This window comes from Anoplopoma fimbria, chromosome 13, assembly GCF_027596085.1.
Source record: "Anoplopoma fimbria isolate UVic2021 breed Golden Eagle Sablefish chromosome 13, Afim_UVic_2022, whole genome shotgun sequence".
In the NCBI taxonomy this organism is placed as follows: Eukaryota; Metazoa; Chordata; class Actinopteri; order Perciformes; family Anoplopomatidae; genus Anoplopoma; species Anoplopoma fimbria.
In genome coordinates, this window is record NC_072461.1 from 1,094,270 (window position 1) to 1,110,120 (window position 15,851).

General features: G+C 43.7%; 1 protein-coding gene across 1 annotated transcript in view; it reads left to right on the top strand.

Annotated features, from left to right (window-relative positions):
- mctp1a (multiple C2 domains, transmembrane 1a) overlaps positions 1-15,851 on the top strand; it is a 125,387-nt gene that overhangs the window by 106,741 nt on the left and 2,795 nt on the right. The window contains exons 18-21 of the mRNA XM_054610540.1: positions 1,439-1,537; positions 9,572-9,681; positions 10,430-10,539; positions 10,829-10,926. Of these exons, the coding sequence (XP_054466515.1) occupies positions 1,439-1,537; positions 9,572-9,681; positions 10,430-10,539; positions 10,829-10,926 (417 nt within the window). The remainder of the gene's footprint in view (positions 1-1,438; positions 1,538-9,571; positions 9,682-10,429; positions 10,540-10,828; positions 10,927-15,851) is intronic.

A 15,851-nucleotide genomic window follows, 5' to 3' on the forward strand; every position in this document is an offset into this window, starting at 1 on the left:
CACTCTGTATTTAATATTGAGCATACATGATCCTCTGTTTCTTCATCTATCTTGCCACATCTTCCTACTCAACAGTATCTCTTTATCCTTCTCATCTAGTGTGCTGAGACAGCTGTTCTGCCCTCTGCTCATATTCCCTGTAGGCATGTTCACCGCACACACACAATTATACACATGTGTGTTTATCAATGGTTGTACGGTAGTATATAACTCCTGATGAACGGCTTGTATCAGCACCCATATCCAGCTCTCATCCTGCAGGTCTCACATCCATTTCATACAATATCCCTCAGCTCCTCTGTTTGTATTTATCCGTCTCTTTCTCACCCTAGTTCGGTCTCAGCTAATGTCTCTTCTTCTCTGTATCATTAAGCAAGTGCCTCTCTTCTCCAATATAATGTTAAATAAGGCACACACTTTGTCCCGGTGTGAATATGGTTAAACAGTGCAAGTTTTCTGACTTATCTCCAGATAGCATAAGGAACTCTGAGGTACTTTCCCAGGCCCCGGCACTCCTCTCTGTCCCAGTCACGGCACTACGCAGATAGCTCAGATAGCGACATGGCATAATATAATTGGACTAAAGAGAGCACTGGGAATTATATCAATTCTCTGAAAAAGGAAGTGTGACTGAAAGGTTGTTCTGGGGAGGCTATTGAGCTTGTGTTGCAGAGGGTTGTCCTTGGGTATCATGGGGGTTTTCAACTGCTGAGGAGAATGGTAAAGAGAAGGAAGGGAAAAAAGTTTGAATGTCTGTGTTCTTTTCTTCTCGCCGCCTGTGAAGGATGAAAAGCGTCACGCCGTAAAAGATGCTTTTGACTTTTCCGCTTCATTTTTCTTCCCATCTCACTGTTTTTTTTTCTCTTCTCGTTGTTCAGCAGAGACGCTGGTAGGAATTGCATTTTAATCATGTATTGCTAATAGAGGGAGGAATGAAAACAAAAAGGAGGGTGAAAGAGGCATGGGGGGGGTTGTCTCTCTATGCAAAATGCACTGCATTGTTTGTTTGTTTTTCCTCTTTGTCACACACAAACATCAGGTGGATCTTCTCTCTCTATCTCTATTCCCCCCAGATATATATCTCTTGCTTTGTCTTTTGCTTTCACTAGTTTCTTCTTGAATCTCTGACTCTCTGCCATCCTCTTAACACTTTTGCTTTAACCCTGGCCTTTGTTATTTAAATGGTGTTGTTTTTTCACTATGGATCTTTTTTCTGTACTTATGGACAGCATTCCTATTGGTTAACAGAGTTTACAGTATACTCACCACTGTCATTGTAGAGATTATAGATTACAGGAATTAAAAGCCTCATATTATTTAAGCCAACCATCAAATACACTTTTTTTAGTTGTAAAACATCCACATTTTTTTCTTTAACCCTTTCACCCTCATTTCTCTGGGTTGTAAAAAAAAAATCTCATTGTAATCTATCCACAAGGACCCTAAACCAGGCCCCTGGGATGACAGCCGTGATAAAAACCATATCCTCGAAGATATGTTGGCTTCCTGGCACTTTGAGTGGATACGAGCGATGGTGGTAAGTGGGCATGTGTGTGGCTCTGGCACTGACTCCCGATGATGTGTGTCGCTGTCGTCCGGTTTCCTATTTAGCTCATTGTCTGTCCGACGGCATCTGTCTGCCGTCCTGTAAGGGTTTTTGTACAGTACTTGTCCCCTGTCCACGTCTCAACCAACAACCATGCACTGCACGTTTGGCCCCCAAACCCAACCTCGAGGCCTCTGCCTGCTCTCTTAGGTGGTTGGGGAACTAATGGGGCTCCAGCATGGAAGGCTGCTCCTGTCTTTTTGTGTGACTTCCCTGTAGCAAAGTAGGTGCAAGGGTGTGTTCACCATGTTTTGGTTCACATTGGGAGTGACTCTAGTGATCTTTATTTTATTTTTTACATGTGTGGGTATATTCTGTGCAGTGTGAGGGGCCATAAGGGAATACAATTCCCTCATAATGTGATGTTTTTCTACCCCCCCCTTTAGATTCTTTGTTTGTTTTGTTTTTGGAAGCACTGATTGCATTCATCTCACAAATAATTATTGTTTTCACACCTTATGACCTCTAAGTCACTGATAATAAGCACCGAACAAACATATTTTCTAATGAGTTTCAAAACCCAGAGTGTGTGTATGTGTGTGTTCGGTGTGCGGTTGTGGGGTGATTTGAATGCGCTTGTCTTTTCTTAAAAGTTGCTACAGAAACAGCAAAACTATTTCATATTTCTGCAGCAAATCCCAATGCTCATTATGCCTAATGCAGCAATCTCTACTCCCCCAACTGTTATTGTTCTGAATCACATACACACAAGCGGCTGAACCAACTGAACTTTTTGACTGATGAACTATGCATCAAAGGATTACGGCGAGCACTCGTTGCACTGTAGGTGAGGAGTTCTTGTGTGCTCTCATCCACCCAAAGTTACTCTCTTCGAGACTTTCACCAAATACGATGTTGAAGATGGCACACACTCAGCCCTCCCAGTCTCTCATTGGACAGAATGTGGAGCACAACACTTGACAGCGTTGTCGTCTGGATTTGAAAGTCAGACATGTAAGAAGGCAGCCGCCACCTTTTCTTTTAACAAGAGTCATAAATCTGTAATGAGCACAGAGAGGATGCATATTTTATTTACTTTTTTGAAGACGTGATCTCTTCACTTCATAGGGATGCACTCTCGCTCTGTCGTATTTTTTTTTTCTCCTTCCAAAACAAAGTTTAAAACAGTGGATGTTACAGCCGTTTCTTTTTCTTGTGTCTCTGAACATGAATATGTAATTAAAGGTACACAAAAGTTAGCTAGAGTTTTACAGACCTAGGTGATGAATCAGATCTCATTCTTACCATAACAAGAGTAAAACGTGATTTACTAACTTACATTTTTTTATATAATGTAGTTCAAAATCTTTATTAAATATAGAATAGACTTCCAGCTCACAGAATCAAAAAAGCCTTAATGTGTCTTAACAATAAATGTAATTGCTAACCAAATAACTGATAACAAATTTCTGAACCTTATCTAAAGATGTCAAATCCCATTTGTACCTTCATCTTGGTGTATGGTAAAAACAAATGAATCCAGAGTTTAGATTGCGCAGTAGCATATGTTTTAAGCCAGCCCAGACAGAAAGACTGAGACAGACAAACCGATACAGACTGACAGACAGACAGATGGGGGGGAGCAGCTAAACCAGGCCAACAGAGGACAAGAGTAATGTTGTCCCATTCATCACACACCGCCAGGCTGGATCCTGGGAAGGACAGGGTAAGGAGAGTGCAGGAGCAGGGGAGCAGAGGTGAGGCAAAGTGGGGGAGAATTGTGCAGGAGCAGGGGTGTAGGTTTGGCGGGGGTCGGGTGGCATTCAGCAGGAGGCGAGGAAGAGGAAGCGCAGAAGTTGTGGGGTGGTAGTCATTTATGTGCCTGCGTGTGTGCTCCTGACCTTGAGTCTGATGGAGTGGCTGGTATTTTGGAGTTGATGAGGGGCCCCAGGGGGTGATGGGTAAAGATGATCAGTGGCAAACAACCTCCTGCCACCCGACTCATCAGAGTCACAAACACACACAAACGTGTCGTAACACAAGAAACCTTCCACTTTAGGATAGAAAGAAGAGGTCAATCTGAAAATAAGTCACCAACACCACCTTTTTTCTTTTATTCCCTCCATCCCCCTCTTTTATATATGCCTATATTTATCCTCGCTATGGGACGAGGCTGGGTGAAGAGACTAATTAGTACTAGAGAGCATTGTGTCTGCCTGGTCCACCTTCAGCTGACAGTCTAAACTGGAGTTTGACTTTGGCTTTGTGGGAGAGACCCTCAGCACACACAGATATTCTTCAAGAAAACTCTGTGTACGTCCTGTACACACAGTCATACACACACACATTTACATTGGGCCTATGGGAGTGGGACGCCCCTTCAGATCTTAACGTGGCCTTTGTGTGTGCGAGCCGCCTGATGAGGGCCGGGAGGACGTGCAGCACATCTCAACACCCTAGTTAAACAGATATTTATGTGTTTATGATAAAAAGAGAGGGAGGGAAATAGAGATGTATTCCCCACATTCGCCCATGGATTAGTTGTTGTATGAGATAAATTATTTATTAAAGCTGCCGGTTAAAAAAAAAAAAAAAGGGGGGGTGTAACATCTGCCTCTTTCATGTGGCGCTGGCGAGGTGCCAGGTTGCATGGTGGCATCTGAGGCCGGTCGCAGGGCCTTTTGTCTCGTCTTGTTGTCATTTCCTGACAGAGGGGATATGTTCTTCTAGGCCACTGGGTTGCGAGGTTTATTTTCTTTTTCCCTTTGGGGACTTTCTTAACTCCCAGGGGGTAATCTGTGACTCATCTCTTTCCCAGTGGAGCTAGTAATACTTGGAATAGACACAGATGAAACATAGTTGTTTTAGTTTCATTTTTGGCTTACATAATGTGTTCGGAGCTGAACTATTTCAATAAGGTGGTCAACATGAGATACAGAAAGTTCTCTGTGACTGCATTTGACTTGCTGCTCACATTTTCTTGAAAATATGCTAAACCAATTTGTCTCCTTGTGCTGATAAACTATCAGATTATTTTAGATCATAAATTTACCAATAGACTTTGAAGCTTTTTGCAATGTACCAACTATATACAGTATATTTTTGCTTGCTTCATTTTAGAGACAGACAGACTGTCTTCACTGTTATGACTCTGAATAGTTGCTCCTGTATAGAGGCAAACAAAATACTATTAGACTGAACTGAATACCACCAGTGAATGTTAATCAGCCAATGAAAGCCTCCTACCAGTGAATAGTGTTGCACTTTCATCAATCACTAAATTATTGTAATATTTATTTATTTGCTGCAAGTCTACAGCAGCCAAATATGTTGTTTATGGGTATAGAATCATGATTTCCTTGTATCCATATTTGATTATTCAGAGGGATTGCGACACATCAAGTTTTAAGTACACAGTAGATGCTAATTGTATGCGCTATTTATTATTCTGTCATGCCTAATTCTTGCACAGGCTTTGGAAATTGAATTTGTGTCGCCCCTAAAGCATTCCTCAACTTGTTCAACTTTTCAATGTTTTTTTCTTTTTTCCTGGGGTGGAAATGGGAGGGATGCCGCCTCCCTCTGCAGTTACAAAATCAACAAGAACGCTTTCAGATGCCCTCTGGGAGCCACATATTAGCATCCTGTCACGTTTTATATGACATTTCAATTTTTACTGTGCTGCCGAGTGAGAGAGGCAAAAAGAAAAACAAAGAAAAACAGGTGCAATTTTAGCACAGCGGCAATGAGCACCAGCCACTAGTGGTTTAGACTCATTTCGTGGTGTGATGGGATGTATGGTGCTGCATTATAACGGTTAGGTTTATCATTTTTATGGTGTAACCCAGCAGGGAGAACAATGTGATCGGAGGTTAAAACAGTCTCAAATGGCTCTCTCTATTTCCACCCAATAGATATAGGACAGATATTTGAGTCCATCGTAATGGGCTAAGTCCTCAGTGACCTCTCTCGTGTTTAGCTCTAGGCCTTGGGTCAGTGAAGAACAAACTGTCTTTGTTAAAGTTTACAACTGCTCACTTTGCACTTTTGCATATAGATGTACTCTGGCATGATGCTATCTCCCTGAAAGAGAAATGGAGCAGTCTAGTACATAGTACACAGGCAGTGAGCATCTTTTCTTTGTTAAATATTTAATGAAGTATTTCAAGGAGTTTACCACATTTGTTTACCACAATTTACCAGCAAGTGCAATGTGGTTAGTCTGACTGGGCTGTTTCTATGTATGAGAGTGTGAGAGAGTGTGTGTATGTGTGTGTGTCCTGGGCTCTCGCTGGTGTCACTGAGGTTTGTTTCTCCTTAACTCATGCAAACAGCTTGCATCACTTTAACGAGCATTCCCTCCTCTGTCTTTGCTGATAGGAGCACTCCCATGATGCGGCATGCTCCACACACTTGTACTAACGGGGGCTCAATGCTGAACTGATGGGTGCTTGGCTTAGACTTCTAGTCACACTCCAGACATACAAAAAATGATGCAAACTTTAGACACAACCACAAAAGATAAATGTATATGCCAACAAAGGACACAGACTTGATAAATATGTCTGCTACCAGCCTGATGAGAGTTAATTGATGTCAAAGACAAAGGATAAACAAATTCACTCAATGGAGTTATTTATTTAGCGCTACACAACTTTACCTTGAACTCACATTACATTCTGAATGGTCACGACCAATAATATCAATATGGTATTAATTAATCTTACTGCTCACTACTATATATGCAATCATTTTGCATTATTTGTATAAAGCATATGGTTTATGTTAAATGTAGTTTTGGCAGAAAAACCTTTAGGATTATTCTCAAAATCAGATTTGCTTTTTTTCTTAAGTGCAGGTATTCAAATGCACCTAATTGTATATGTACTGTACTATACTTCATATACAGACAAACATATGTGCACCTGACATAACAGTAGACATATGTAAATAGATTCATACCAGTCTTGCAGCAGATGAACCTGTCAAGAATGAAGCCGGCTCCAATGACAGTTTGAAGTAGACAAACGGAACTGGCAGTTACTGTAACATGTCAGCGTAACACATTGCAGATTAACCTACAGTTGCAGTCTATTAAAATGCATGATGATAAACTCATTAGGTAAGCTTATTATACTATCTGTCTGAAGGACTCAAGCCATGCAGCATCATCCTGTCATCAGGAGTGCTAGGAGTTGTAGCATACTTTGAGCATTAACAGGACTTGCAACTGTAGCCAAGTCAAAGCAAGAGGCCTCGCAGATTTAATTTTATTAGCTGTGCCTTCAGGTCTCCAAACAAACCCACTTAGTCTTCCTGACAGACACCGGAAGAGGCAGATGGGAATACTGGCCCTCAGTTTCCTGCACAGACACTGCTCATCCTCCTGAGTTAGACTAGAAACTAGTCGGAACTGGAAAACCATGTGAGCTTGTGGTTGATACCCATGCACACACAGACCTCACAAAATCACAGAGAGCACAACAAGACTGTCTTAGAGAGCTCACCTACCTGATTCAAACATTTCACAGTTTTTTGTCAACATCTAAGTCAACAACATCTTTGACCTTGACTGCTGTGTGAACGCAATGCCTCTCTCCTCATCTGTCTGTATCATTTCCCTTTCTATTAGTGATGGCATTGCAGTCTAAAACAAACATGCTCAGCAGAGAAAGAACCTGCTTTTAAAAGTCAAGGGCCCTCATCCTATAATGTTCTTCAGGATATATCGTTTGTAGAGTCACACAGCAAGACCAGGTGTGCAGATCAACCTTATCTAATAGCTGTAGGGTGTGTGTTCGTGTGTGTGTGTGTGTGTGTGTGTGTGTGTGTGTGTGTGTGTGTGTGTGTGTGTGTGTGTGTGTGTGTGTGTGTGTGTGTGTGTGTGTGTTGTGTGTGTTTGTGTGCATATTAGGTTCCATTATAAGAACAGGTTGCCTGGCTCCATATGTGCGCAGTGTGCAGGGAAGCTGGGAAAACAAGGTTCTCCGTGGCCCTCTGTGTTATTGCTACCTCCCGCCTCCCTGAGCCGTGTTTGAAGACAGGAAATACGAGTCAGACCGCAGTCCGAGGTGCATGTGGCAATGGTTTATACTCCAGTGACCTCTGACCTATCCTCTCCACCCCCGCCCGCTCTCTCACACCACTCCCCTGGCCCTCAAACACACTCCCGAAAATAAAACGGCCTGACCCGGCCCAGCCTGGCTCGGCTCGGCCTAACCCAGCCCAGCACAATAGATCCTGCGTTCTGAGATTTGTTTGAGCGAGCAATGAAAAACAGATGGTCTCTGAGGAAAGGACTGAGAAGAGGTGGAGAGAGAGGAAGAAAGAAAGGGAGTCTTGTAAAATATTTGCGAAGAAAAATAACCCAGGGACGCTGTCTAATTATATCTATTTGTCTTGTGTGGTTTTGCTGGGGAGGCCATGTGGTCTCCCTGACTGCTCCATGGTTCATTTTTCACATTATCTGATCCTGTACAGAGATTAAAAAGAAGAGGGTGGGTTTCGGGGCAGTGGAGGGTGTTTTGGGTCTCAATGGGATGGTTGTGGTGAGCTGGGGGGGGCTGGCCTCAAGGAGCGAAAATGTGGTGAAGGCCTCTGGGGTCCTGGAGGTTTCATGTCTTTGACTACTTTTCTGTCTTCTTTGGGTATAATGATGAGGATTAGTCAGAGTTTTATCTCACTAATCTAACAATGTCCATCCATCTTCATCATATAAATGCTGTTTCTCTCACATAGAGAAATGTTAGGTGGCCATGTGGGGTTCTGCCATAAACTTTTCTTTTTTTCTTTTTTTTGTCCATTTTTGCGGATAATTAACTTAAACAGCTGTGTAATATCCTTATTTCCCACCGTTAAATCCAGATTATCTCATATCTGAACTATGAAGGATTCTTTTTATTTGCAGGTGTTCATTTCAAATACTCTCAACAATAGTTAAAAAGGGCACATCAGTTCATCCACTGCACCAGCAACCCCCCACCCTCTCCCTAACAAAACTAAACTTATCGTCACTTTATCATTCTTTTTTTGTTGTTGCTGAGTTTTTAGAGTTGTCCGCTTGCTGCTGGGTAACATTCTGAAACTGGATGATCTGATAATATAAGTTTACCACAGCCATATTGTAAACTGCCCACCCGTACTAGTACCACTGGACACTCTGTTAACTCTTCTGATAATAGATAGTCCTCTTTTCTTGTTATGTGCTACTTTTGTCTCCCAAGCATGCTCGCCAATCACATCCAGCCGCAACCAGTCTGCGTGTTGATGTCCTCACTCAGCCAACGGCTTTCGATCACTCTCTGTCACCTCATTCTGTCCAGATCCATCCTGTCCCTTTGCTGTCACTCAGTCAGCAGGCAGCTCGTTGACTGTTGCATGACTTCTTCAATTCTTCACTTTGTTTCAGTAAGAGGGAGGGGATTGTAGATTTTAGATTGTCTGCCTAGTTTGTGGTTTCTCCCCACACTCCTCGCAGTATTCTCAAGTTCTCAACCATCAAAAGCTGAAATGGAAGAGCTCTTCATGGTGGGTGACGACGTTTAATAAGGATTTTAATGATGTCACGGCTGGTGACATCATCACAGTGTGCCAGCCAGCAGAACAAAAGAGGGCTCTGCCCGGTCTTCCTAGCTGGCTTGGCAGCAGCAGAGAGAGAGAGAGAGAGAGAGCACCCAAGGATTGATGTATCCATTCGGCTTTCAGTTTAATTCTGCCTCTCTATTCACATATTCAAATTTTCCTGTGTGAGCATTTTGATTTGTTCTGCCCACTTTATATCTCTATTACTGCCTGGAATGAAAGAACTCCGTCAGTTCGTGCAGGATATCCGGTGATTTGGCTCCCCACCCCAAATCTTTGACGCTATTTAAAATGTATTGTTTCCACAAAGATGCCTGTGCCCAGCCTCTGTTGTCTCTCTCCTCTTTCTCTCTCCTCCCCTCTCTGCAATGTCTCTCGCCATCTCTTCCTCCCTCACCCTTGCCTTTTTCTCCCTCGCCTACATCTCTATCTGTCCTCTTGCAGGACTCGGAGAGAAAGGGCTTCATGAACAAGCTTTATGCCATTCAGGACGTGTGCATCAGTGTGCAGAATGCACTGGATGAAGTGGCCTCCTATGGCGAGAGGATAAAGAAGTGAGTCGTAAGCCCACTCCTCGGCATCGGGCCCGCTCCGCTCTGCTCGGCATGTCCCAGTGTTTTTTCTGCAATGCCAGGTTGCCCCGCTTCCCCTTGCCAGCCTAACTGAGTACAACTCAGTTCTGCTCTCAGGAAACACTGCCAGCGTGACACCCAGCCCCGAGAGACAAACACACAGGCTGTCTGTCTTTATGTCTATCACATCTCACTTAACCCCGCATGACCTCCTAACTGAATCGTGTACATACTAGATTAAACACATCACTCCTCACGCACACACATCAAACCATTCATTCACTCCTACATACACAGGCGCTCTTATTTTTGAATAGATACATACAGAGCAAAGAATTTTTAGTTTTGATTAAAATCCATAATCAAAAAAGAGTCAGGCTACAGGTTCCTTCCTTGGTTATATCGAAAAGCATTTTAAATCAAGCTGACACATTTGTGACCTGTGTTTTGTAAAGTTGAGAGCATTTTATTGTGACTTATATTGAGTTATAGCCAATTTTCACCCTGCAATGCTGACCTGTAAGACTTAGTGGTGAAGTTATTCATTCTGCACAGTTTCTATGAATGTGGTGAATTTGCTGTGCAGGGGCATCCGGACCAGCTTGAATGGGTTGAAAAAATGTGAATGCCCTCCCTGACTCCTTTCTCCACTCTTTCTCGGCGTGTTTGGCTGGACTGAGCTTTGCCATGTCTCCTCATTTTTACAGTCCCTTTTTTCCTCTCTTTTCAGCACATTTAACTGGACTGTGCCTTTCTTAAGCTGGCTGGCCATCGTGGCATTCGGAGCAGCCACCATCATCATCTACTTCATCCCTCTACGATACATTGTGCTAGCCTGGGGTGAGCTAATGTCATGAAATATTTATTTTCATGTACTGTACGTGTTAAGGTAAAGTTAAATGTAAATGCTGTAGCTAAGTAAACCTGTGGCAGAGCTATGCAATTTCTACGTTTCATGCTGCTTTTAATGTTTGTATTTGGGGGGAAAGAGAACAATCAGTGAATGTAATTATGAAGTTTACAACAACCACAAAGGCTTTATTAACTTGTATAACATGCAGTACGTGCTGATGTACACCTCTCTTTTCCATCTCTTCCCTACTTGCCCCAACCATTTTTATCTCTTCAGGGGTGAATAAATTCACCAAGAAACTGCGAGACCCTTACACTATTGATAACAACGAGCTGCTAGACTTTCTGTCCAGAGTGCCCTCAGATGTACAAGTGGTGGGTGAACTTTCCATTTTCATCTCTGTCTCATCTATTATATCTTTTTGACAACATATCTGTCAGTCCCAGACATGGGCAAGGGTTAGGGCTCTTTTTATTATCTCCTCTATCTCTAACTCTGTCTCCTTTTTTTCCTCCTCTCAGCCGTTGGCGCCTCACTGTTGTACTTTTCATGTAGGGTGAACTGACTATCCATTGTTAAAGCCATGCAGACATTTAATCTGATTGTTTCAAAGTCATTCCTGTGTTTTCCTATTAATAGCTTCCTAGTCTAATTCAATTTCCACATACATAGCTGGAGCTGTGTAATAAGATAACGAGGTTAAGTGCCCAGCATATAACTAGGTTGATTGACTCCATATACATACACTCACACACAATTACAGTTAGCTGTTGTTTCCCAGCTATGCTAGTAATTGGAACAGAGTGTAAACCAACAGTTAACCAGCCCCATGCGGTTTTGCTTCTACATTAACCGTGAGATCAGATTAACTTTGTGGCTGAAAACTACAGATGCTTCGTTAGGTAAAATATAGGTGTGTAGGTGTGTGTGTAGTTTGTGTGTGTGTTAGCAGCAACGTGCTGTGCTGCTCAGGACAAAGTGCAGTTTAAACTGCAATTAAGCGGCAGCTTGTGAAAGTCGTTGTGTTATCCGGCACCGATGGTGTCCGCTGTGGCCGTTAAGCCCTGCTGTGCTGAGTTCAATACACACGCACATGAGCGCACACATAAACGCACATGCAGGATGGAGCTGACCCGGGGCCTCTGATACGACCAATCCCCTGCCACATCAGCGCTGACACACTTCCTCTTTGATCGCTTGTTGCCGCAACTTCTTTCATCTTTACAAGGTCATAATCCTTGCTCCGATACACACCCCCGCTAACCCCCCGTGTTCTCCCCCTTTTGGCCCCCGTGCAATTTTACAGTTTCATAGTTAACTGAGGCCTGCTGCAGCAGTAGGCACAAGGCAGGTAGCCACAGGCTTAAATGAGCCCAAGCTGTCCCCTCTGTTGAAGTGCAGCCACCTTACACACCTGGACACAGGAGAGGCAGAGCAGTGAAGGGGCCCAGGCCTGGCAGATATGAGGCCTTTACAAGGCCCCTAATGAGGGCCTGCTGGCTGGAGGAGGTGGGGGCAGACATGCTGCTCTGGTCTGGTGCCTGTGCTGCTGGAGTTGTGCCTACTGTATAAGTTATACTGTTAGTGCTACTGTAACAGTTATTGCTTCAGCTGTCGGAATGGTAATTGTTGCCAGGTTTTACTGACAGTTTGGAGGCTTACAGAGTAATGAGGGTGAAAGACCAAGGGAGAGGGGTAAGAATAGATTTCAGGGGAGAAAAGATGATGGTGGAAATAGAAAAAAAAAAGGCAGGAATTAGGACAGAAAGTACAGGTAGAGTTGATTGAATATTGGAGATGACTATTATCTTTGATTATTTAAAGCAGGGTAGCCTTGTTTGTATCAATAAGATAAGGTCAATACAATTTAGATTCACTGCTCAGTCAGCTGATCAAGAACTGAGACCTGTACTGATCACTTTCTAACTGAATCCAAAGGTTAATTTTCTGCGACGACACCCTGCTTGGCGGTCGTTGGCTAAAAACAGACCAGAACGTTCTGCTCTGCCATGCGTCCCGCTGCTGCCTGCGGTGGCGGGTTCACCTCATTGCCTGCCCTCGCCTCACTGGGTCAAAGCCGCCTGTGGGGATCAAGCCCTTTAGGCTCTTGGACAATGCAGAAAGTTGCTGGCATACAAATGGAGCGTCCCCTCACAGGCACGTGTCCACAGCACCCACTGGCATTGGAGCAGGGGCCCACTATGCCTGATACTCTGGATGACTAATGAAGTGCTATTTCAGGGACCCGGTTTGACCTTACGCACATACATAATCACACAAACACTGGCTCTGGCTCTCCCAGTAGTAGTGAATGTGAGGCGGGTTGGGGGTGTTTCAGTGCAGTGTTCCGCATCATTTGGAGGGGCATCAGTGCAGCCAGAACTGATGAGGTCCTAATGACTTTATATATAAAGGGCATCCACACTGGACCACAGTCCATCATAACATATGTCGCTGTAAAGCACGAAAAGTAACTGTTGAACAGCTTTAGGACTCTCATAGTTTTCTCATATTTCATTTATATTTATAGTGTACATAAACGAAACTTTGCATGTAGCGACAGTACCCACTTCTCCTTGGTTGTACAGTTAACGGAAGGTAAGTTAGTCTTGCAAACCAAGCTCTTTAAATCAACTACACTGGGCCCCTAACAGCACTGTGAAACACCCTTTAAAAACTAAACTCAGTGGTGCACGGGAGCTGCAACAGGCAGAGTTACCTTTTTACCACCTGAACAGTTTACCTAAATCATTATGTCCCTGTGAACGGCCATGTTAAAAGCTGGCATGGTGTGTAGTGCATGTCTGCGTGAGAGAGTCACTGCCCCTCCCTGGGTAACAGCTTTTTGTAGCTGGTTTGGCTCTTTTGCCAGCGTTAGCTATCGTTATGGTCATTATCAGGGAATCCTTCATGTCTCCTTAAACGAGACAAAACTGAGCACCTTTATAGTGCTGAGTATTCCCCACCTGGCGTTTTGGAGGTGTCAGTGCACTAGTATGTTTTACGACACCATTAGCCATGTGAGCTGGGGAGTGCGTAAGTAAAGCCAAGGCAATTAGCATGCCAAGTGGCCCTTTATGGTGTAAAGGAGCTGGATCAAACCCCCACTACAAAAATAAGCATGAATTCCAATTTAGCTCCTAATGAGCAGTGGGGAGTCAGGTTAATATTTTTAGACAACATTTATGTTGGGGATGAAACCTCATTGGACATAAGGGTCAAAGGCAGGATAGTTAAAGGTTGAAACGTTGTCAGATGCCATCACTTACATCTGGCAGAGGTCTCTCTCTCTCCTCCGCTTTGTCCTTCTCCACTTTTGTAACGAATTTAAACAATTCGCTGCAATTGGCCTCTTAGTCACTATTCAGTATGTGTCGTGCCACAGCAGCAAATAGGCAAAACTTTCTTTACTTTGTATTTATTTTTTTGCTCACTGATTTATGTCACCTTCACATGCCTTTTCTTTCCCAGCAATAGACGTAAGTGCTGAATCCTCCGATGTGCAGACGTGTGAACTATACACAATAGTGTTTCCCCGGAAACATTTAATAACCCTTATGCTCCATTAGGCGTCACATGAGATGAAACCCGCTGAGTTTTGTGCTCTGTGGAAAGGACTGGAAAACAGAATAACATAGTATCATTAAAATGTTGCTCCCTTGCCTTTCTTGACTTGAGTTATTTACGCGCCAATTTGCCATTTTTTTTTTTTTTTTGCTCACTGTCACCGACCTTGGTTTCGCCTCGTCTGTCTGCCCACACTGGCATCATCAAAACCCAGTCAAAAGGTTCAATGTGAGAGGGAGAGAGAGAATGAGAGACAGTGAGAGAGGGAGAAAGGAGCAGGTCCCGGGTTGCTTTGTGGGGAACACCGTTAAACGAAGCACGGTACACGCCGCCCCTTCAGCAGAGCACACTTCAAAGCCTGTTTTGCACTTGTACTGTCAACATTTGGGAGCGGAGAGGAGCGGAGAGGAGCGGAGAGGAGCGAGGGTGGAGCAGCCTTTGAGCAGCGCTGGGTCTTTACCCACTGCCTCTTCTGTCGATGTTCCCTTTAAGCTCCCCACTCGCGCTACCAAATTGCTTATGTGCTCTCCGCATTACCACACTTTTTTACTTTCACCCAATTCCGGTTTCTTTTATTTTGCTAACGTCCCACTTTCTCCTCGCCTACTCTGCCTTTTCTTCTCTTTTGACTCTTTTTTTTAACTAGCTCTTGTTGTCTGCATGGGTTTGTGTGCTTCTGTTTGCGTGTGTTATTAGGTGAGGTGAGCGGGGGAGCCAAGGGTATCGCATCAGGCAGGCCTGTCACCTGTAAGGTGCAATTGAACCTGTGACGCATGAGCTCCATTTCTTTTGGCTGGCAGCTCTTCACAGAGAAAACTCGTTTGATTGAGATATTGTTTTTTTCCTACACCCTTTTGTTTTTGTCGATCCCCTTCGCTGCTCTTCATGAGAAACAAAACCCTACTTTTCCACTGACATGCAAACTTTTTCTTTGTTTGTTTTCTGCGCTCACAAATAGTTTTGTTTGGACAGGAATGTCAATGCGCAGAATTAAATTGCTGTGTTCCTTTTTGCTGCTGTAGGAGTTTGGCCGTGTAATGGGACCACTAACAGCCAGTGATCCTGCACAATACCTGTCCTACTTTTGGATCCATGGTAGTTTGTTTGACGCTTGCAGCAAACGATGAGTGAGAATGAGTTGCATTTGGGAACAGATCTTTTATTTTTTTGTGAATTTGCTTGCAATTATTTAATATTAACAGACATATGCAACTGGCTACATGCAGATGTGCCGTTATTCCTTCACTCATGAGTGAATTAAATCATTCAACCATTCACTCACTTGTCCATCCATTGTCAGCACTGTCATTAATTGCAGTCAATGTGGGCACTGTGCCTGGACTGTCATGTCCCCTAACCAAACTACCACTGCACACACACAACACAAACACACACACACACAACCAAACTACCACCACACACACACACACACACACACACACACACACACACACACACACACACACACACACACAGATGGGGCCATATAAACCCTCTCTGTCCCCTGGGTTTTTGCTCCGCTGTCTGCTTTAGTTGGCAGGGCTATAAAAGGATCCACACCCACATGAGAACAGTATCTGTCATCACCCGAGTGTCCAAAGATCTCCCTCTGTCTCACCCAGTGTCTTCTTCATCGATTTCTCTCACCTGTTCCCTTTCCCCTTTTTCTTCCTTTCTACTTCTGACCCGTCTTTAACTCGTTTCCCTTCATTACTTTCTTCCATGTTTTCTC